This window comes from Eleutherodactylus coqui, chromosome 11 (genome assembly GCF_035609145.1).
Source record: "Eleutherodactylus coqui strain aEleCoq1 chromosome 11, aEleCoq1.hap1, whole genome shotgun sequence".
Lineage (NCBI taxonomy): Eukaryota > Metazoa > Chordata > Amphibia > Anura > Eleutherodactylidae > Eleutherodactylus > Eleutherodactylus coqui.
Window position 1 is genome coordinate 81,876,568 of NC_089847.1, and position 24,143 is coordinate 81,900,710.

A 24,143-nucleotide genomic window follows, 5' to 3' on the forward strand; every position below is an offset into this window, starting at 1 on the left:
ATTTTCTCAGTCGCGTGAAACCGGCCTTAGGCTGGGTTCACACGGGGCGTATTCCGTCGGAAATCTCGTGGTTTGGCCGCAGCAAAAACCGCGAGATTTCCGCCGCTCGCTTTTCCGTTGCGGCCGGCGCTCCCATAGAGGAGAGCGCGGCCGCGACGAAAATAAACAAAAAAGAAAAGTAAATAGACATGCTGCATATTCTAAAACCGCGGCTGCGGCGGCCGCAGCCGCGGCTTTAGCCGGACTTACCGCAGCAGATTGGCCGTCCCGTGTGGACGAGATTTCTGAGAAATCTCGTCCACATGGCTGGCTAATCTCGAGATTAGCGGCCGCGGCAAATCCGCCCTGTGTGAACCCAGCCTTATAGGTAGCTATTTTGGGTGCCTACAAGGGAAATAGTTACTCTGCTTCATTCCATGTTGGAGTGTATGGGAAGCTTCGCTTCTACCGTAGTTGGGCGGAAGCCTGATCTGGACTCTAAGCTCTGGAAAAAACTAGTTTATATCGGGTATGAGGGGAGGGTGACTTTACTTTGAGGACAACAGATTGTATGAGTATATTAAGTGCTGTAGCATGGAATGTAAAACCGTCTTAACTTTACATTTTTGCCTTCTATTTCAGGCTGTTGCCCCCAATATTCCAGAGGAAGAGCTGAGCTTAGAAGTTCTAAAGCCAGAATTGGTGATTAGAGAGCTGTTTTCATCCATTCTAAACGAGATACGGGATGAGGTGACGGCCTATTACCACTTTCACTGCACATTTTACCCTCTTGCCTTTCACATTTCTGTATGTCGTCATCCATAACGGTCTTTGTTAAAAAGGAAAAACCTTGTCTGTTTCTATGTAAATCACTTTCTTTCATCTCTTCTCTTTGATCTGGGAGTATTGACTGGAAGTGCTAGATGTAGGCATCAAAAACTTAGAATTTAGTGGTTTCCATGTTTAAGTCCAGGTTGCCTTTCATCTCCTATAGACCACAGCTGCAGTATATGAAGTGACCACAGGGTGTCAGTATGTAGGGACTATTGTCTTAGTAGAGCTTTTTCCCTAAAGAATCACTGTTTTTGCATCCCTCAGTGAGTGCAGCATAAGGTAGTGCCGGTCACACGGATTGCAGTGATATGTCTGCTGTGTAGATTGGTCTAATAGGTTTGGAGAAACTTACATTTTATTAGCCAGAAGACACAGAACTAGTCCCGCATATTAATGAGCTGCTGGCTAGCCACACCTACCCTGCCCTCCAGCCAACGATTGGCAGCTCTCTCTATGCACCGGAATAAGCAGTGCTGTCAGTCAGTGGTTGAAGGGAAGGGTGTAGCTAGCCTGCAGCTCATGAATATCCAGGACTACCTTAAGTAGTCCTCTATGCATGAGCTGCTACTGATTTACAGTATATGCAAGTTTCTTCAAAACTACTGCACAGATCCACACAGCAGGTATATCCCTGTAATCCGTGTAGCCGTCACTACCTGGTGCTGCTTTCTGATAGGGTTGCAAAAAGATGGTGAGAGAGTTTCTTTAAGGTATATAAAGCTAATTAAATGTTATAATACAACCTATTTACACTGCATATGATTTGGGTTTTTTTAGGTTAATTTACCTGTGTCTACTCTTAGTGAACCTCTTCTTTTGGGCATTGCTTGTAATCACATCAGCGCAGGACGACCCAGTGCCGAATTCTATGTCAGGTGAGTACAGTTTTAGATGCACATAATCTGGTTCCTCTTATTTTTTTACATATCTATTTAATTAATTTTACCATGCTTGTTTTCAGGTGCAGTCTGACTTCAGAAGAGGTGAAGGAGAGGTACTTGCAGGGGGGTCCAGAAGCAAGCGAATCAACAGAAATTATTTTTCTTGAAAAAAAGGTTAGATCCATGGCATGTTATGGTAAAAAATACGTGGTTTCATACTTTACCATGTGCACAAAAATGTCAAAAGGTTATTCCCATATTTTAAAGTTGTGATATAATGTACCATAGTTTTAACAACCTCAATTCCAAGAAAAAGTTGGGACACTGTCTAAAATGTAAGTAAATAAAAAAAAAAAAAAAGAATGCAATGATTTGGAAATCTCATATAACAGTATTCTATTCATAATAGAACATAGAAGTTCAAAGTGAGCCATTTTTCCAGTTAATTAAAAAGTTAACCCCTTTATTCACCTGGCCTGCATGAACAAACTAAGAAAGGGGTCACACCAAGACCATAACGGTGCGGTCTAAGAGTGACCACAAACTGACAAACATAAAATACAAAATGATGCCTAGCAACTTTTTGGGGTGCAGACCCTGCCTATAAGTAGGGCAATCGTCTTGAGAAGAACGGCCCCATGTCTTGTACCTAAGGACCTAGTTTGTCCCTATATGGAAAATGGGAAATAGGACAGAACTAGACTGATATAAAATAAGCCACAGAGGTACTCAATGCACAGATGACCGCATACACACCAAACACCCACGAACGGAGCGGCACAAACAACACCAAACAGAACAGGAATTCCAATCTGGATCTAGTCAAACACCAACAGAACTTAGAGTTTAGGCTCAAATACCAATAAACAGATTACACCCATCTGACACAACATAAAGCTAGACTCCTACACCAAACTGGATCCAGAACAAACCACAGCCAGGAAAGGGTGTGACTGGGGTAAATATACTCACACCATGGCTTTTTGGCCAACCAGGGGACACACCTCCCTGTCCACCATATACCATAGGAGATCTAACACAGTGGAGATGAAGGCCCCAATGAGGAATTTCCAACAGACAATGTCACAGGTAAGGAGCAAATGGCAGAGCTCAAAGTATAGCCAAGAGGTCCAGGCTGGTGTAATAGCATCAGCCTGGTTTAACTAACTGTTATGAATGGCACACCTTAACATTTCACAAAAGTTGGGCCAGCCATGTCTACCATTGTGTAGGCTTGTATTTTTTGCCACATGGTTCTTGGCCACACACCGGAAGTGACGTCAGACGCCAGTAGCAGCGCGCCGAGGCAGAGGCACGAGCGGGGGGTCTGAGGGAGACATCGGACCAGCGGAGGAGCCGATACCGGCGCCCGAAGGTGACAGGAGCCGGCAGGAGGAGTGCAGGAGCGGAGCGGGTCTCGGAGCAGCAGCAGGAGGGCAGAGTGACAGGTGGAGTGAGCGGCCGCCGGAGCAGAAGCAGGTGCAGGGGCAGCAAACAGAGACCGGCAGTAGCGGAGGGGACCAGCGGAGGGGACCAGAACGGAGCAGCTGAGACAGGAGGGCAGAGTGAGCTGATAAGTCTCTACCTCTACCTCTGTGTGTGTTTGTGAGCTGTGTGTCTTCTGTGTATCTGGTTAATTGTGTCTTCTGTGTGTGTGTGTGTCTGGGGGTCTAAGTGTTTGTGAGGGGGGAAAAAAAAAAAAAATTTGGTGAGCGCGTGTCAGCGGGTAAGCGTTTGCGCGAGAGCGGCAGCGAGTGAGCGGTTGCAGCAGCGTGTGAGCAGTTGAGTGGTCGCAGCAGCGGGTGAGGGGTCGCAGCAGCGGGTGCAGCGGGTGAGGGGTCGCAGCAGCGGGTGAGGGGTCGCAGCAGCGGGTGAGGGGTCGCAGCAGCGGGTGAGGGGTCGCAGCAGCGGGTCAGCGGTTGCAGCAGCGGGTCAGCGGTTATAGCAGGGTGTGAGCGGTTGCAGCAGCGGGTCAGCGGTTATAGCAGGGTGTGAGAGGTTGCAGCAGCGGGTCAGCGGTTGCAGCAGCGGGTCAGCGGTTGAGCAGTTGCAGCAGCGCGTGAGCGGAGTGTGAACAAGTCTATCTTCACTACTTCCACAAGTAAATTGTAGATCCCCATTAGGATGAGCTCCATGCCTGGCAATGTCATCCAGTGTGCTACTTGTGCAATGTATGCGGTCCTTGATCAGCCGATCGAGGGTGCATACTGTTGCGCAAGATGCGTGCACGTCGAACATTTAGAAGCCCAAATTCTGGATCTAAATGGGCAACTGGCAACACTGAGAGCCATTGACATCATGGAAAGGAGTTTGGTGCTCACTGAGCAGGCACTCGCTGGGGTAGAGGCGGGGGCGGACGGTAGTACGGAAGAGCAGGGGGAGCAGGCAGTCAGCTGGGTGACAGAAAGAAGGAGGGATAGAGGGAAGAGAACCAGGGAGGCTAGTCCTGAACTGGCACAACCCAACAAATTTGCAAGATTGGCAGATGAGGGGGATGCCATTACAGAGCCAGCACCGCTGCAGCACGACACGCCCTCTGAACGCCAGGGGGATGACTGCTCCAGTGAGACGGGGACGGGGAGCGCAGGGCAGGCTAGACAGGTTCTAGTGGTGGGGGACTCAATTATTAGGGGGACAGAGAGGGCAATCTGCCATAAAGACCGGGATCGTCGAACGGTGTGTTGTCTTCCTGGCGCTCGAGTTCGACACATCGCGGATCGGATTGACAGATTACTGGGAGGGGCTGGTGAGGATCCAGCGGTCATGGTGCACGTTGGCACCAATGAACAAGTTAGAGGTCAATGGAGGGCCCTCAAAAATGATTTCAGGGACTTAGGGTCCAAGCTCAGGGCGAGGACCTCCAGGGTAGTTTTCTCGGAAATACTACCTGTACCTAAAGCCACACTAGAAAGGCAGCAGGACCTTAGGGAGGTAAACAAGTGGCTCCGGAGTTGGTGTAAGAAGGAGGGATTTGGGTTCCTGGAGAACTGGGCTGACTTTGCGGTCGGCTACAGGCTCTACCGTAGGGACGGGCTGCATCTAAATGGGGAGGGTGCAGCTGTGCTGGGGGAAAAGATGGCTAGAAGGCTGGAGGAGTGTTTAAACTAGGGACTGGGGGGGAGGGCAAAATGAGATATAGTGGGGTAGCCAGTGTAATTAGCGATCTGGGTCCAAGCAAAGGGAATGGGGGACGAGCAGGGGGTGGGGTTAGTACAGTTAGAACTGATAGATCAGCCATAAGTACGAATAGCAACAAAACAAATTTAAAAAACAAAAAAAATGATATAAATTGTATGACCACGAATGCACGAAGTCTGATTGGTAAAGTGGGCGAGCTTGAAGCAAGAATGACTGATGAAAGTTATGATATAGTCGGAATTACTGAAACATGGCTTGATGATAAGTGCGATTGGGCGGTGAATTTGCAGGGGTACAATCTCTTCAGAAGAGACCGAAGGAACCAGAAAGGGGGAGGGGTATGTCTGTACGTCAAATCGAACTTGAAGCCGAGGCTACGGGAGGATATAGGGGTAGGAGACGAACAGGTGGAATCTCTGTGGGTAGAAATACAGGGAGGAAAAAATAACAAAATCCTGATAGGGGTCTTCTATCGACCACCAAAAGCAACAGAAGAAACTGAAGACTTACTACTAAGGCAGATAGATGAGGTGTCAAAACGAAACGAAGTAATTATCATGGGGGACTTTAATTACCCAGATATAACATGGGAGAACGAAACCTGCAAATCTCACAGGGGTGATAAGTTCTTGAGAGTAATTAAAGACAATTACCTGAACCAACTTGTGCAGGAACCAACAAGAGGGAGAGCCATTCTGGACCTAGTACTAACTAACAAACCGAATGTATAAAGGGGGTGCAGGTTGAGGGACACTTGGGGAACAGTGACCACAATATAATCAACTTCCAGCTGTCAATCAATAGGAAGCCTTATCAGGGAGAGACAAAGAAACTAAACTTTAGTAAAGCAAAATTTGATGAGCTTAGAACTACTATCGGTAACATTAATTGGGACAACATCCTCAAAAATATCAGTACGGAGGAAAAATGGGAAAAGTTCAAAAGGATCCTAATCACCTCATGTGAGCAGTTCATTCCCTTTAAAAATAAAAGAAACTCAGCTAAAAGGAAACCAATGTGGCTCGACAAGACGGTACGAGGGGCAATAAACGAAAAGAAGAAAGCGTTCAAACTACTAAAGCAACAAGGCAGCGAAGAAGCGCTAAAATCATACAGGGAAAAAAACAAAATATGCAAAGATACGATCAAAACTGCCAAGGAGGAAGCAGAAAGACGGATCGCAAAAGAGAGCAGAAACAACCCGAAGCTATTTTTCAACTACATAAACAGCAAAAGGATTTGCAGGGAGAGCGCTGGCCCTTTAAAAAACAATGCAGGAGAAATCATTGATGATGACGAAGGGAAAGCAAATCTACTAAACAGCTTCTTCTCAAGTGTGTTCACCAAAGAAAAGGAAATGCCACACGAGATGCAGGGGAATAAAACGAACCCCTCACAAAATATCTCATACCTAACGCAGGAGGAGGTGCGGAAGCGTCTAAAGAAAACTAAAATTGATAAATCACCGGGCTCAGATGGATTACACCCAAGGATACTAAAGGAACTAAGTGACGAGATAGCTAGGCCGCTATACCTAATATTTCTAGACACTATCAAGACCGGAGTAGTACCATTGGACTGGCGCATTGCCAACGTGGTTCCAATTTACAAAAAAGGGAGCAAAAGTGAGCCTGGTAACTACAGGCCAGTAAGTCTCACTTCAGTAACGGGAAAAATTTTCGAGGGGATTCTGAGAGACGCCATCGATGAGTACCTCAAGGAGATTAAGGGAATAACTCCTCACCAGCATGGATTCATGAAGGGTCGCTCATGTCAGACAAATCTGATCAGTTTCTACGATGAAGTAAGCTCTAAGCTGGACCAGGGAGAATCTATTGATCTTGTATATCTGGACTTCTCTAAAGCCTTTGACACCGTGCCACATAATAGGCTAATATACAAAATGAGGCAGCTCGGACTGGGCGAAAACGTGTGTAAGTGGGTAAAAAATTGGCTCAAGGAAAGAAAGCAGAGGGTGGTAATAAATGGATCGTACTCTGATTGGACCACAGTCGCTAGCGGGGTGCCACAGGGTTCAGTATTAGGCCCCACTCTGTTCAACATATTTATTAATGACCTGATAGAGGGGCTGCACAGCAAAATATCAATATTTGCAGATGACACAAAATTATACAATATAATTAATGCAACGGAAGACAATGTGCGGCTACAAACGGACCTGGATAAGATGGGGGCTTGGGCAGAAAAATGGCAAATGAAGTTCAATGTTGAAAAATGTAAGACTATGCACATGGGCAGGAGGAACGGATGTCACAAATATTCACTTAATGGGGTACCGCTGGGGAAAAGTGATATGGAAAAGGATCTAGGGGTATTAGTGGATAATAGACTAAACTGGAGTAACCAATGCCAGTCAGCTGCTGCAAAGGCAAATAAAGTCTTAGGGTGCATTAAAAGAGGTATAGGGGCGAAGGACGAGAACATTATCCTTCCACTATATAAGGCACTTGTCAGGCCTCACATGGAATACTGTGTACAGTTCTGGACACCGGTGCTCAGGAAAGATGTCACAGTGCTTGAGGGGGTTCAAAGAAGGGCAACTAAACTAATACATGGAATGACGGGACTGGAATACCCAGAGAGGCTATCCAAATTGGGACTATTTACTCTAGAAAAAAGAAGGTTAAGAGGCGACCAAATAACCATGTATAAGTACATGAGGGGACAACACATGGATCTCTCCCGTGATCTGTTTACACCCAGGACCACAAAGGTAACAAGAGGACATCCGCTACGATTAGAGGAAAGTAGGTTTCATCACCAACACAGAAAGGGGTTCTTTACTGTAAGAGCAGTTAGACTGTGGAACTCTCTACCGGAGGAAGTGGTGATGGCAAAATCGATAGAGGAGTTTAAAAGGGGACTTGATGTCTTTCTGGAGAAGAAGTATATTACAGGATATAAATATTAGGTTAAGTGTCAATCCTGGTACACAGGCAGGTAGGAACTATTAGGGGTTGATCCAGGGAACAGTCTGATTGCCATTAGGGAGTCGGGAAGGAATTTTTCCCCCAAAAGGGCTAATTGGCTTCTGGCCTTGGGGTTTTTTGCCTTCCTCTGGATCAACACAGTAGGATAGACAGGCTGGACTAGATGGACAATGTCTTCATTCGGCCTTACATACTATGTTACTATGTTACCTCTTTCTTTTACAACAGTCTGTAAATATCTGGGAAGTGAGGAGACCTATTGCTGGAGTTTTGGCAGAGGAATGTTGTCCCATTCTTGTCTAATATAGGAATTTCGCTTTGCCGTTTTTTGTTTTTATTTGACTCATAATGCAGCACACGTTTTACATTGGTGAGTGGTTTGGCCTTCCCTGAAAGAGATCTTATCTGGATAGGAACATATGTTGTTCTAAAACCTCTATATACTACTCTGCACTGATAGTGCCTTTCAAGATGTGTAAGCTTCCCATGCCATAGGAGCTAATGCAACCCCATACTGTCAGAGATGTGGGCTTTTGAACTGTGCGTTAACAAGCTGGACGACCCCTCTCCTCTTGAGTTCGCAGGACACGGTGTCCAAAAACAATTTCAAGTTTTGATTTATCTGACCACAGAACAGTTTTTTCCATTTTGGCTCATTCCATTCTAAATGAGCTTTGGCCCAGTGAAGATGCTGGTATTTCTGAATTGTGTTGATTTATGACTTCTTATTTGCATAATACAGCTCTAACTTTCATTTGTGGATTGCACTGTGTTCACCGACAATGATTTCTGGAAGTATTGCTGAGCCCATGCAGTGATTTGCATTGACCATCAGCCCTGTACCTCGTGCACCTGAGTTACTCTAGATTCTCTGAATCCTTTTATATGTACTGTAGATGGTGGGCTATTCAAAGTTTTTGCAATTTTACATTGGAACATTTTTTTTCTGGAATTTTTGCACAGCTTTTTTCACAGATTGGTGAACCTCTGACCATCTTTGCTTCTGAGAGATTCTGCCTCTCTAACATGCTCTTTTTATACACAGCCATGTGACTTAGTAGACAATGGGCCCTCCAACTGTTTTTCATTAGTATTATTCTTTCAGCTTTTTGTAAGCCCTGTTCCAACTCTTTTGCGATATGTTGTCATCAATTTCTAAAATGACTTATTTTAAAATGAAATAGAAAGATGTCCTGATATGTGTTCTATTGTGAATAAAATAGTTATAAGATTTTAAAATCCTTACATTCTTCTTTTTTTCTTTCTTAACATTTATTTACATTTTACTCGGCGTCCCAACGCTTTTGGAATTGGATTTGTATGATCAGAAGGTGTTCAGCCTTGGTTGTAGATAAGTTTAAAGAGGACCTCTCATGTCCTTAGATCAGCTGGGCAGCTACATAGTTCTCTCTTTTCCCTCCACTCCTTCCCATTCCCCCATTAAGAGAGAGAGAGAGACATTGTTGGAGTTGTCGGCGTAATGCCACAGCTGCAAAGCTATGAAGACATGGCAGGTCCTTTTTAAGGAAAAAGTAGCCGCCTCCAATGGTAAGGAGTGGAAAGGCAGCGCAATTCCCTGAAGTGGAAAATTAGAAGCCACTTGTGGTCTGTACCTGGAAACGCCAGAATCCTTACACTTCAGTTAGGCACATTTATCTACAGATGAAGAAAATTGAAGACTGTTGCTATTATCCCTAGGAGTAGGTGTCTTAAGATCACTTCAAAAGCACATCTGTCAATCCTGAAACGACAGAAGGAACCCAAAGATAACCGCAAATATTGATGAGCTGAAAGACATTTGCCAGAAGGTCCAAAATGATACCTCAATGTTGTGCAGGTCTTATTTGCATCTACAGCAAACATTTTGGTGGCAGTGGTTAGTGCTTAGGGGGGATCTACAGGTTATTAACTTCAAGGGTTCGCTTACTTTTTCTGCCTGCACTGTGATGTTTACAGGATAGTTTGAATAGGACATGAAGGGTAGAACTTGTGTGCTAGTTTAGTTAGATTATAATAGTAGGTTAAACCGAAAAAACATATATGCCCATCCAGTTATTCCTATTACCCCCATACCCAATATTGATTGTTATCCAAGTCACAATTCTAGATAAACGCAATCGGACCACAGAAATCCAAGTAATTCCAAAGGGTTCACTTAATTTTTTTAACTATACAGTTATGGAATGTTTGACCTTTTTCAAAGCCACTATTTTTTTTTCTCATCAACTCAAACATGTCCAGTTTTTGCTGAAGACAATTCCCTTTTTATTTTGTCTTTTCCATTTAATAACATATTTCGCTTTTTCTGCAGGATTTACTGTCCATTGAAAACTCAGAAATCTGGAAAGAGTTATGTCCTTCAGCTAAAGGCTGTATGAAACTGTACCTCATGGTGCGAGAGCAAAGGTCCTAACACCGGCCGCCTATACACTGACGGTACTGTTCTGTATGACAGAAGGAACAGCGGACCTTCCATTAATGCCAGAAATGCGTATCCTCCTAGGTGCAATGCAGTCTCCCATCTGTTACACTCTGAAGACTCTCTGGAAAACAAACGCACACTTTTATGAAGTTTGTAGCATATTTACAATTTTTTTGTAATAAAACAATTTTTCACTATAATGTATATTTTTAAGCTAATAAGAATGTTTGCAACTTTTATTGATGTGGTATGCCATCTATGTGTCTCTTCTGGCTATAACTACATACATACATACATATCAGTCCTCTGTCAACCATGGTTGGAAGATTTGGATCTCCTATATTTTACTACTACATTGTTGAGACTGTTGCAGAAGCTCGCTGGCATTGGGATAATGGCATTATGGACAGATCAAGAACATTCTCTATATTTCATATAAAAATTATAGTCTTCAATGGGGAAATAAGAACTAGTCACTGGGGCAGAAGAAGTCTATAGTAAATTAAAGTAGAAGCCCTTCACAGTTATAGACAATCTAAAACAATATTTTATTGATTCTCATTAAAATAGGGCTGACAAAGACCAAAGAACGAAAAAATACAACGGAATCCTCGGCACTATTTTGGTATTGATGAAGATTTCTTGCTCACAAATTATATAGCATGTCAATCCTTGTTGGATCGGAGTGAGCATTCATGAGACTGAACAGTGTGTCAATTTTTCTTAAACCAATATTGGATGGCACACTTGGTCCGATTTATCAGACAATATATGTAGAAATCGTTAATCATCAATGCCTAATATAGGAGCATCTAAGATGCACAGTGACAGAGAGGATTGCAGGGATCCCTCTATACCTGCTCATATACTAACTGTACTTATTGCTAAAAATTGTAATCAGGGTTGTAATTATGATGATTTGTCAATTATTAGTAGTCCATCAAAATTGTATTTATGATGATTTATATACAATTTTGATTGATGCTTTTCAGTTGGTTCAATGATTTTATACACTTTAAGTTAGTTCAACGCGTTTCCGTGCCAAGTGTAGGCACTTCGTCAGGAACTTAAGTACATTTTCACCAACCATGTGGTATACTAGTTCTGGCAGGCCTCTGCTGCATACTTATCATTACAACTGGGGTCATAATAAGAGAGATAAGGTTGATAGCTGCCTACAGCTATACACAGCGCTCCAGTGGTTCAGTCACTATCACACAAAAAGGCACACACATATCAGTACACTATCTGTACTAGTATACTAGAATCAATAAAATATTGTTTTTGGTTGTCTATAACTGTGAAGGTCAATGGGGAAATAATAATCAAAGTGTGTAGCTGCAACTTCTGTCTGTCCTGTTCTAAATAACATGAAAATTATAGCTTTTGGACATGATTATTATATACCTATAATCAGCTATACAGATAAATGGCGCACATTGCTTAGAGAAATTGTTCTTCATAATCGTTCTTTTAAAGCCCTTTCTGCTTGTTTTTCTTTACTGTAAAAAAAAAAAAAAAAGCAAAGATAAAGCTGGTCTCTGCTGATTTAACTGCTTAAGGACCGAGCGCTGTAAATTTACGGCGCTTGGTCCTGGGCTTTAATGCCAGCCGATAGCAGAAATACGGTGCGGGATTAAAGCCTCTGCTCCAGCAATCAAGCAGGAGCAAGCCGGGTCCCCAGATGATAGTCACAATTGAGAACCTGGAAGAGAAGGTAGAAGCGGTTTTCAACCGCTTTTGCCACCTTCTTTCCCGGGTGCACAGCACTCAATGAGCGTTATGTACTTAAAAGTGGAAGCAGAAGGGTTTCTTCCACTACGTGACCTGGCGGTCATGTGACTGCCGGGTTACTCCTGTCACAGTAGAGCTGCAGGGTCCTAGCGGACCCCTGATCAGCTCTGCCAGTGACTATTGTCACTAGCGGGGGATATTTTCCCCTGTAACTGAGTCTCCTATGAATGCCCCAATCACAGTAGAAAAGTGTATAATTTAAAAGAAAAAAAAAAAGAACCATGTGAATGACCCCCAAAGATCTTAGATGGAAAAAAAATAGTCACAGAAATAAGTAAAAAAAAATAAAAAAATTATATATATATATATATATATATATATATATATAAAAGAAAATGACCCAAAGCTGCCGTATACACCCTGTAATCCAAAACCATACATATTATTATATATCAAAATGTCCAAAACAAAATGAGGAACCCATTCCCATAGTAAATTTACGCAAAAATAAAGTAAGTTAAAAACTATAAATGTTAAATATTTTTATTTATTTTTTTACCTTTGATAAAACTGAAAAAACGTCAGTAAAAAAATTTGCTTTATGTATTATGTAAAAAAAAAACGCAGCAAAAATAATTTTTGTAGCTAAAGAAAAACAAGTAAGGCAGTAAAACCACCACATGGGTAAAATCCTTTAAAAAGTACCTGGTCCTTAAGGGGTTAAAGCTATAGTGTTCAGTGGTAAAACATGCTGACAGTTCTACAGCTATCCATAATTAGATTGCTGTCAGCCAAACGGCTTGTTTTGGCTCCAAAGCCATCAGCTTGGATAATGTGTTAGGCCTCATACACATCTGGGTGATTTCCGTTGTTCGTCTCCATCCTCGGCCAAACAATGACGTACTGGAACAGCCAGATCAGCACACGATAGATGTAGCATTGTGTCCCCGCTCTAAGGAGGGGATGTTTAAGTAATAGCTACTCACACTAATTACTATCTGGGGAAGGCAATGGCAAACCACCCCGCAAAAACAGTCTGCCAAGAAAACGTCACGATGGGACGTCACCCAAGGATTCAGTCATGACTCGGTGCTTGCGCCGGGGGACTTTACCTTAGTATAGCTATATTGTAGGTGCTGAACGATGATGTCAGCGGTGCTCGCTCCTCGGACTCTCACATTATTACTTTCCCTTGTTGTTGCTGCTCTGGTTGTAGTGATATTTCTCTCTTCTGGACTAAAGACTCCTGTGACTCTCTAACCCAGTGTTTCCCTACCTTTTCAGCCCTGGGGCTCCCCTGGGAAAAAAATTTTATGGCGTGGCACCCCTACCAAAAGGGAATGTGGTTAGGGGTGTGGCTGTGGTGTGGTCAGGGGCGTGGCTAGGGTGTGGCTTATTACGACTTATAATTTTTACCTTAATCATTATAAAAAGGTCAGGGCTGTTTAAAAAAGACACACAGTGAAGAGCACTGGGTGGGCTATTATATTTAAAATTACCATGTTGTGGAATTAAATCCCACATTACATGTCTGTCCACAAGGTTTTGTGCAGATTGTTTCCACACCGTGTGGATGAGTTTCAAAATCTCATCCACTTTGCTTCTACAGCTACTATGGATTCCACAACTAATCCGCCCCGTGTAGTAATAGTGTCCCACCCATGTTGGTGGCCCCACTAGTAATAGCGACCCCCTATATTGGTGGACCCTGCAGTACCAGGTGACCCCAGAAGCAATGGCAACCCCTATTGCGGCCCCAGTAGCAATGGCGACCTCTATTGTGGCCCCAGTAGCAATGGCACCCCTATTGCGGCCCCAGTAGCAATGGCGACCCCTATTGCGGCCCTAAGTAGCAATGCGGACCCCTATTGCGGCCCCAGTAGCAATGGCGACCCCTATTGCGGCCTCAGTAGCAATATTAACCCCACAGCAGACCCAGCAAAAATATTACCCCCCCAGTAACATCATTACCCCCTTCAGTAGTAACATTAACCCCCCCAATAACATTAACCTCCTCTCCCGTAATAACATTAACCCCCCCAGTATAACATTACCTGCCCAGTAATAATATTAACCCTCCCAGTAACATTAACCCTCCGTCCAGTAATAACATTAACCCTCCATGCCCCCAGTAACATTATCCCCCCAATAATAACATTAACCCCCCCCTTCAGTAGTAACATTACCCCCCCCAGTAACAACATTAACCTACCCCCAGTAACAACATTAACCCCCCCAGTAATAACATTACCCCCCAGTAATAACAATAACCCACCCCAGTAATAACAACCCACCTCATTAATAACATGTCACCCCCCCAGTAATAACATTAACCCCCCCAAACCCATATACTTACCTCCTCCTCCTGCTGGTGTATCTTGACGCCACCAGGAAGCTAGGGGTGTGACAGTGCAGGGATGTAGGAACGCCCCTGACGCACCCCTAGCTCCCGATTGGCTGCACCTCCAGGTCTTTGAAGGTCTTTTAGCAGTGTCTTGCATGTTGGGGCTGTTCCTTGGCTTGGTCTGGCAGCATTCCTCCAGCTCCTCTGGCAGGGCCTTGCATGTCCCCACTACCGATGTGATTTCCAGGCAGAGAGCCGCGGCACCCCGGTTGGGAATCACTGCTCTAACCTAACGCCTTATCGGTTTACCTGGATTAGGGGGAGTTGGTTGTAACCCAAACCCCCTTCCTCAGTGAAGTAAGTTCTTTATCACTTTCTCCTACCTTTCGGGTTTAAGTAGCGCAAGGATTTTTTTCACCGAGTGACCACTGTTAGATCCAGCACATGTCAGAGCCGAACAGATCCCACTGATTAATGAGGTCCATCTGGCTTTCAGCATTGTATCAGATGAAATGGCGCAGCATGCTGCACAGAGTTCCCTGTGATTCTCTGCCAGATCTGAACAGAACCTCCAACACAGATGTGAATGGACCCTTATGCCGACAGATGAGCGGCTGCAGGGCAGCTCCACTGCTGCTCGTACCAAGGAATAAAAAAAGAATTAAATGACATTGAATTTCATCGGTCCTGAACTCTCTGTAATGCAGTGCAATTGAACGGCCTATGCCAACATTCAAATGCAGCGAAGTTGAAAAGCCCCCTGTTATATCATGGCTGTGTTATTGATCCAGCGGATCCTAGGATCTATTGTTTGTCGTAAATAAAATGTCCCTCTGCGAATCGCACCCAGATAGACACATGGAGCTCAAAGTGATGTAGAGGAGCGAATGATTACTTGGGGGGATGTGCCAGCTACAGCTTTGGAACTGAAGAAAAAAAATGAAGTTCCACTTTTACTGAACTTTTGTCCTGCCAACCTCCAAATATCAGTGGTGCAGCTTACCGGCTGAAATCCCCGAGGAGCTGTTTAAAGAACTACATCGTGCCACAAAATCCTTGTGTTTTTGTTGTTTTTTTATGGCAAAGTGTGAAGGAGTTTTCTAGATTTTTTTTTTTCGATGAGCGTTTTCTAAATAAAAAAGCGTAGCAAAAAAACCTCCACAGAAACATGAGAAAACAAGAAAGGTCTCGTACTAGTATCACATGGACTAAATGTAGGGGAAAAGTGCCAAATTTTACTCAAATCAGACCAGAACTGGGGATTTGTATACGACACAAACAAATTTTGTGTTTTTGATGTAAGTAGCTTTCATTTTATCTCAGCTATGAGCATTAAAAGCTGTTGCCCATAGCAACCAATCACAGTTCAGCATTTGTTTTTTTTATACTTCTGAGGTAAAATAAAAGCTGCGCTGTAATTGGTTGCTATGGGCAACAGCTTTTTATTTTGGACGACTTCCATAACAATGCGGTGCGGGGCTCATTGTTGTGGCTCACTTTGTATATTCCAGGCCTGATGGTCATAAAATCGCCGGTGTGATGTTTTGTGGGCTGGCTGCAGCCTCACGGACTCAGTGAGCAATCTCACTCCCATATATACAACAGAGAGAGGAGAAAATAACATTCCCAAAAACCAACACATCGCTGCCTCTTATTTTTTCTCATACTAGTATAAGGGCTCCTACCCACTCGCGTTTTTTTAACCCTGCGATATCGCTGCGTTTTTTTTTTAACGCAATTGTCAACGGGACTTTCTAATGTTAACGCATCGCACAAAAATTGCAAAGCACAAACTTGCAATATGTTTTTAACATTAAAAAAGCCCTATTGACAATCGCGTTTAAAAAAAACGCAGCGATATCGCAGCATTAAAAAAAACAACAGGTGGGTAGGAGCCCTTAGGTAGAGCTCATTCTATGAATTCATACAGTTCCCACTGAAGTCATTGGGAGCCCATAGGAATATATTCAGTGTGCTCCCCCTAGTGGTGGCTGCAGCTAAACTATGCTATAATTTCCCCTGCTAGGAATGCCATTGAGTGGTATTTTTATTTGGCCCCGGAGGCCATCTTTGCATAAGCATTACATAAAATAAGCACTCATGTGAGAAGGTGCTCAGTTCAGAGGTAGAATTTGGTATAAATATGTAGCCATGTTGCCCATGGAGCTCTTCTAATCTGAACTATTAGGGTCTACTGAAAACTCATGTTGCAGATTGTTTCTATAGGATTTGCTGTAAATGACATTCAGGAGTGATTTATCTCAATTAGCCTGAAATTATATATTCCACCACCCCTAACAATAAAAAGCTTGGTTTATGAAGTGCCAACATATTCTGCAGGGCGTATTATGGGTAATACAGAGTTTGTATCTGCGCCAATGAGCTGTTTCCTGGGTTGTTGTCAGTGTACAGAGGCAGACAGCCCCACTCACTTTGCAGAGGCTCGGGTTGGTACTGCAGGCACTGTTCTCATAGAATTCAATAGGATGCAGCTATGTTTTTCTGCAATGCAGCATTCTGTATGCCGTACATTTTAAAAAAAAAATTTCTGCTCAGTTATGTTTTTCAACGGGACCGTTTTGAGCTACATATAACTTTTTTGTTGGGGAGGAACAATAAAAAAAAAAAAGATCGGTTGGCGGTCTTGCTACCTGTCTATTCTTCTTTTTTTTTTTCTCTTTGACTTCTAGGGAATTGTGCTCTGAGTCTAGAGTAGAATAGAGTCTGGGGGTGATTGAATCTTGGGAGATCCTAGGGAATATCTATAGGGATCCAGTGGTAGTTTTTCCAGGATGTATATCGCTGAAGCACTCTATCTATAGTTTACTCTCTACCAAGACCTATGTGAATTCCTAATGAGTTATGAGGTCCAACTGAAACCCGTCAAACCTTTGAACATTGTAACCTGTAAATATTCTATAGTTTCATCTGTACATAGTCTTTGAAGAAAGCATCAGAACCTTTAAACATTCTATGGAGTATGATCGCTGCCTGTAACAGTTGGGGCAAATAGTGTTCTGCTGCTCTAACACGGTCAGTTTTGTGAAACAGAAAGAATATCTAATCTACCTCCAAATTAATTTTGTAGAGCTGTCTAGTATGTTTTGGAGTGTCAGGGCAGATAATTGACATTATTGAGTGAATGTTAGTGACCCCTAACTGTCTTTCCTGTACAGGGAGCATTAGATAACTGATCTGGGTCTCGTTCCCCTGGATTCGAAGTATCTGCTACCAGAAGGGAACCCTCTGATTAGTTTTTTCTAGTAACCCTGTCCCAGACTTAAGCTTTATTCACACGAGCACATATATACACGCCTAGGTTGCCGCATTTTCACGCCCAGACGATATACGCGACCATCTGAGGCATTGGTTTCCAATGCCTTACTTCACACGGGCAAATTTAGGGCACATAAAAACGTTGCACTGTAAAAATGGAACATATGTGACCAAAATTCGCGCCAACGATTATAAATAGTAACATAGTATGTTAGGCTGAATGAAGACTATGTTCATCTAGTTCAGCCTGTTTCAACCCCCTCCTGTTGGTCAAGAGGAAGGAAAAAAAAAAAACCAACGATGCAATTTAGCTTAATTTATACGGTGGGTAAAAAGATAGGTTTGGTTCTATCTTTCGACCGATATACACTGGCGGCTCCCATAGACTCCAATGAGAGCTGGAAAAAAGGGAGGCAGTTTAGCAGCGTCCAACGCTGCAAAAAGCTTACAGGTGCCTCTATTTAGGCTTTTGAAGTCATTCCAAGAATTTAAACCAAGTGAGGCGGCGACGTACTGTTTCACTTAAATCTCGCTCCCGGTCGTATGAATGGACAAGAAAACGCTAATTATCTCTAGCCGTTCATCACGGAAAATGGTCCGCTCATGCAAATTTACGGCGTGGACATGCAAACGTGAAAACGCATACGCTCGTGTGAAGGAGCCCTTGGTCTGTGTTTTTGTATTTGTTTTATCTGTTCGTCTGTAGCCCATGTTTTAAAATTAATATTTCCCAATAAAAGTTACATTTTAGGGTTCTTGTCTGTGAAGCGTGTTTCTTGAAATTCTGAGATCCCTCTGTCTTCGTGAAAATGCATTTATTCCGCAAATCATTACAGCAATACTGAATATGTGGGTTTTTTTTTGCACAATAAAAGTTCCTGCTGTTGGATATTTTTTACACTTTTTACTTTTATTCTCACTAGGGGACTTGAATTTTAGATTGCTTCTATAAAAGAATACAATATTTCCGTATTGCTATAAATTGTGCTTGTCAATCTTACATGAACAGGCAACCTATTATACATGTAGATATGGCAGGCTGGGGACCTTGGATAGGGTCCCAGCTATCAGGGTAACCTATTGGCAATCTGCATTTATGTCATGTAGTAACATCATGTGGTGTCAAACTACTTAGATGTTGCGGTCACTATTCTGTTAAATTTGTCGTTAAGACCCCTTAACGACAAATGATATACATGTATGTCATTGGTCACCTGTAGGTGTATGGGATTGGCATGGGAGCCAAGCCTGCCCCATACAACTGCGCATACTGGCTGTGTGAAACACCTGCCCATAACAGCTGAGAATGGAGCGATCTCCAATCATGGCTGTTTAACCACATTGATACTACAGCATCTATTCTAAACTGTTAGCTAGAGCAGGGGTCCCCAACCGCCGGGCCGCGGACCGGGGCCGGGCCGTTGGGTGTTTAGCGCCGGTCCGCTGCACCGCCGGGAACTTTTGCTCTAAACACAAGGCCCGTGGGCCGAATCCAGCCCGCTGCCTTGTGCTATGTGGCCACGGCGTGCCGACGCCGCTGACCACTGAAGCGATTACCAGCGGGGGCGCCGCAGCTCCCCGCTGGTAATCGCGCTGATCCCGGCGCACACACTGACGTCTGTGTAGCCAGGATTCTCCTCCCTGAGTCCCCTGCTCATTAGTTCCGCAGGAGAGGACTCGGGGAGGAAGCGTTCTGGGCTGACGTCAGGGCAAGCAGAGAGAGAGCGACAGCAGGGAGGAGGTAAGTATATGGGTTGGGGGGCTGCCTATTACGGGGGGGGGGGGGTTGGGGCTACTTATTACAGGGGAAGGGGCTGCCAATTACTGGGAGGGCTGGTTATTACTGGGGTCTACTTATTACAGGGGAAGGGGCTGCCTATTACTGGGGGGGGGGCGGGTTATTACTGGGGGTGGGGGCTACTTATTACAGGGGAAGGGGCTGCTTATTACTGGGGGGGCTGCTTATTACTGGGGGGGCTGCTTATTACTGGGGGGGCTGCTTATTACTGGGGGGACCTGCTTATTACTGGGGGGTTGCTTACTGGGGGGGGGATGCTTATTACTGGGGGGAGGAGGGCTACTTATTACAGGGGAAGGGGCTGCCTATTACGGGGGGGCTGCCTATTACTGAGGGGGACGACCTGCTTATTACTGGAGGGGTTGCTTACTGGGGGGGGGGGCTACTTATTACAGGGGAAGGGGCTGCCTATTACTGGGGGGGGCTGCCTATTACTGGCTGGGGGGACCTGCTTATTACTGGGGGTGTTGCTTACTGGGGGGGCTGCTTATTACTGGGGGGGGGTACTTATTACAGGGGAAGGGGCTGCTTATTACGGGGGGGGGACCTGGTTATTACTGGGGGGGGGACCTGCTTATTACTGGGGGGGGGGATTGCTTACTGGGGGGGCTGCTTATTACTGGGGTGGGGTGGGGGCTACTTATTACAGGGGAAGGGGCTGCTTATTACTGGGGAGGCTGCCTATTACTGGGGGGGGCTGCCGCCTAGTACTTGGGGGGGGGGAGGACCTGCTTATTACTGGAGGGGGGGACCTGCTTATTACTGGAGGGGGGACCTGCTTATTACTGGGGGGGGGGACCTGCTTATTACAGGGGGAGGGGCTGCTAATTACTGAGAGGTGGGGGCTGTCTATTACTGGGGGGGGAGATAAATTATATGCTGCCCTATGTGTGTGGGGGGGGATTGCTTACTGGGGTGGACTGGGGGCTACTTATTACAGGGGAAGGGGCTGCTTATTACTGGGAAGGCTGCCTATTACTGGGGGGGCTGCCGCCTAGTACTTGGGGGGGGGGCTGCCTAGTACTTGGGGGGGGGGGGGCGCTGCCTATTACTGGGGGGGGCTGCTTATTACAGGGGGAGGGGCTGCTAATTACTGAGAGGTGGGGGGCTGTCTATTACTGAGGGACGGGGGCTGTCTATTACTGGGGGGGAGATAAATTATATGCTGCCCTATGTGTGTGCTGAGGGGGGGGGGGGGGGGGAGATTATACACTGCCCTATGTGTGTACTGCCAGGACATTCTAAATGTCATAACTAAATAAGAATGCACTAAACTCCAACCCCCTTCATAACCCTGCCCCTATAACCAAAGCCCCGCCCATGTCCCGTCCAACCCTGCCGGGCCTTGTAAAAAATGGTCTTGCTTGAAGCCGGTCCCAGGTGCCAAAAAGGTTGGGGACCACTGAGCTAGAGGGTCCCCTTCACAATGCGATCACAGCAATATTTAGTAGTTACAGCAGCGCTCCTAGGAATCACCAACCTTGGTGGAGCGGTATGGTGCACGCTGGAAAAAATGGTCCTGTTCCAAAGAACCCAAACAAAATAGCAGAAAAAAGTATATACCAGCAGCACAAAAGGTGTCGTTTCACAGTCCCAAAAGGACAAGCTTTATTCCACTTCAAGCAAGTAAAAACGGCAAATAGCTGCGGTGTTTCGACTACAACTAGGTCTTTGTCAAGCTAAACAAAATTGTACCAAATTTCTGCAACAAATCTGCCATGTGTGACCGTACCCCGCCAATAACCGTGCTCAGTGTCATACTGGAACACAAGAGGGGCTGCTGATCTGCAAATAGGGTTGAAGTACAGAATTGCATGTTTCTTTCTACATAATTCGTTTTTTTTTCATTGGTAGATCAAGCAGCTCTGACTCTGCAAAAAGTAGTTCATTAGCCACAAAAGTATAATTAACCCTCTATTAGATGATGGCATTATTTTGCAAGTACATCAAGATCAAGCTACCTGCATAGCGGGTAACAGTATGACTATGCAGTAAAGCTGCACTGGTGTCAACATTTTAGGTTTTTTATGAGTTTGTTCTCAAAGTTTTGTACTCTGGCCAGGGGCGTAACTATAGGGGATGCGGTTGCACCCGGGCCCAGGAGCCTTAGGGGGCCCATAAGGCCTCTCCTCACCATATAGGGAGCCCAGTACTATGAATAAAGCATTATAGCTGGGGACCTGTTACAGATTTCGCATTGGGGCCCTGGAGCTTCAAGTTACACCTCTGACTCTGGTTTTTGTCTTGATTTCAGACTTTGATGGCTGCTTCTATTTCTTCTTCATTGTACACTTAAGGCCGGCTGCGCACGACAGGGCCGGATTCCGCATGCAGAATCCCGCAGCGGAATCTGGCCCTGGGAGCAGCGGCGTACCTGTACTTTCAGTTTTCAATGTGTACTGTAGATGGTCCGCACGGCGAGCCAACCGACATGCGCAGTAGAGATTTTTTTTTTCAAACTCATGCTTTTCTGGTGTCATCGCCTAGCAATGACGCGGAATCCGCGGCCTTTCCGCAATGTGATTGCGGAAGAGCTGTGGATTGAACGTCTTCTATTGATTTCAATGGAAGACGTCCACGTGGAATCTGCAAAAGAATTGCGCATGCTGCGATTTTTTTATTTTTTTTTCTCTGCTTGTGGAAACCGCAATCTGTTTTCACAAGTGTGCAGGAAGAATCGATTTTTCCACTGCATGCTATGGGCGCTACTTACTGCAGATCCACTGAGGACTCCGCAGCAAATATCCGTCCATGGGCAGGAGCCCTTAGAGTCTATGCCTCTATTTTAGTCTTTAAGGGGACAACATTTACATTTGTCCTCAATAGCCAGGAAATATCTCTACTGACGTACATTAGCTGCTGCAGAAATAGGTCAGAAGAATTTTAAGAAATCCTCTCCCTCATCTAATTTTACCATCTCTCCTTCCGCGCAGGTTTCAGATAAGCAAGATATTTTCACTGCGCTTGCACAGTACACTAAATGGCCGCTTTATTACATACACCAGTTCCTTCATGATTGGAGCTTCCCAGTATGGAAATTAGACGTGTGGGTACAGCAGAAAATCAAGGGAACACATTTTCTATGGATCAGTTTCAATGTGAATCCATATTAGAGTAGGAAAATTGAGCGATCTGAGCAATTCCCAACGTGGCCTGGTCATCAGTGCTAGATTAGAGGGGACCAGTATTACAAAAACTACCAGCCTTGTGAGGTTTTCACAATATATTGAGAATGGTGAAAGGAAAAACACTAGCTGAAGCGGATTCTGTGGACCTAAACAATGAAAGAGGTCAGAGGAGGATGTCAAGAATCGATCTGATGAACAGCAGGGGCACAGTGAGGCAAATTGCAGCTGAAAACAACGCTAGAGCTCCAACTAATATGTCTGAACGCACAACCTTTAGTTCCTTAGCATGGATTGACTATAAAATCAGACGAGGACCAGTTTGAGTACCATTTCTGTCTAAGAGAAATAGAAAGGCAAGAGACAAAAGAGCGCAAATATTAGATTACTGAGCAATGGAAAAACATATTTCTGTTGCCACATGTTTCTAACTTGAGGGTTAGAAACTGGTGTGGGCAGCATGTATAGGTGAACCCTTCCTGTCAGCTGTTTACAACATGTCAGCACCTCCATCTAACTTGTGGCAATTCCAAGAAGCTTCCTGTCCGCATGTGCCAATATTCCCAAAGAACAATTGCAACACCTAACAGAATCTATCCGGCAATGAATTGGTTTGTTCTGAAGGACAAAGTAGCGCCAACGCGTTACAAGATGGATGTTTCTAATAATGTGGTTGTTCAGTGTAGCGCTCCATCCAAAGTGCTGGATTTGTTTTTTTTGTCAATGGAGGGTGCAAAAGAGCCAAAGAAGCCTGCAGTCTCTGCGGTTATCAGTATGTGGCCTATATTACCTGATACAGGCTAATGGAATGATGTCATTGACTTGGCCTGCATTACTACTTGGATTGGAAGGGTCACAGACCACAAGAGTAACTTTAAGCTCCGGGCCCCAATGCAAATTCTGTAACAGGGCCCCCACCTAATTGTAATACTGCTGACTCCTTGAATGTGCTAGATGAGAGAGATATACTTTATCCGCTACTTATATGTCTTTCTTTGCAACATTCTACGTTCCTTATGGCAGTTCTATAGCTAATGAGTTTCTCAAGTCCCTCGGCTGTCTCTCCGTGTCCTCATCTGACTTCTCACAGTGTTCTCAATTCACCTCCTATTGATTAGTCTGCAATAAGAGACGATAAAACAGAACAGCCTCAACTCTGCACGTGCTTCACAGTGTAAACAAATCAATACTAGAGCAGCATATGGACTGCAAACGGTATATACTAAAAAGCTGCATTGTTTCCACAACATACATACATACATGCTGTACACATTCCTTATACAGCACCGCACTACTCTACGGAAAGACAATGCCTTAGAAGATGAAGACAGAGTAATGTCACTGTTTTAGATTTTGGGTGCGGAAAGGAACATAGAAATGCACAGTACTGTTCATTTAGTTCAGACATCGATAACCGCACAAATCTGCTTCACGGATATTGCTAAATTGATAATCAGATGTATACTGAAAGTATTCACACTGTTTTGTGTTTCATAACAGTAGACCTGTCAATGATGCCAGTCTGATACTTACAAGCACCTCTCCTCTTTGTAAGACAACTAATCTACGACAAAGAGACACAGCCAAATGTACATTGTCTTAAAACAGAGCCTAGGGCGATCCTAGAGTGTGTCTGATATGGCAATCTTATGGAATAAAGC

General features: G+C 44.5%; 1 protein-coding gene across 8 annotated transcripts in view; it reads left to right on the plus strand.

Moving 5' to 3' along the window:
* The window catches only part of NUDT22 (nudix hydrolase 22), a 30,326-nt gene extending 19,884 nt beyond the window's left edge, over nt 1–10,442 (plus strand). For 7 of the 8 annotated variants that reach the window (XM_066582808.1, XM_066582806.1, XM_066582809.1 and 4 more), the window contains 4 exons: nt 622–729; nt 1,591–1,688; nt 1,775–1,868; nt 10,095–10,442. In XM_066582808.1, coding sequence (XP_066438905.1) covers nt 622–729; nt 1,591–1,688; nt 1,775–1,868; nt 10,095–10,196 — 402 coding nt within the window. In that variant the 3' untranslated portion in view covers nt 10,197–10,442. The remainder of the gene's footprint in view (nt 1–621; nt 730–1,590; nt 1,689–1,774; nt 1,869–10,094) is intronic. The other variant, XM_066582812.1, reaches the window with a different exon arrangement.
* The last annotated feature ends 13,701 nt before the right edge of the window (nt 10,443–24,143 follow it).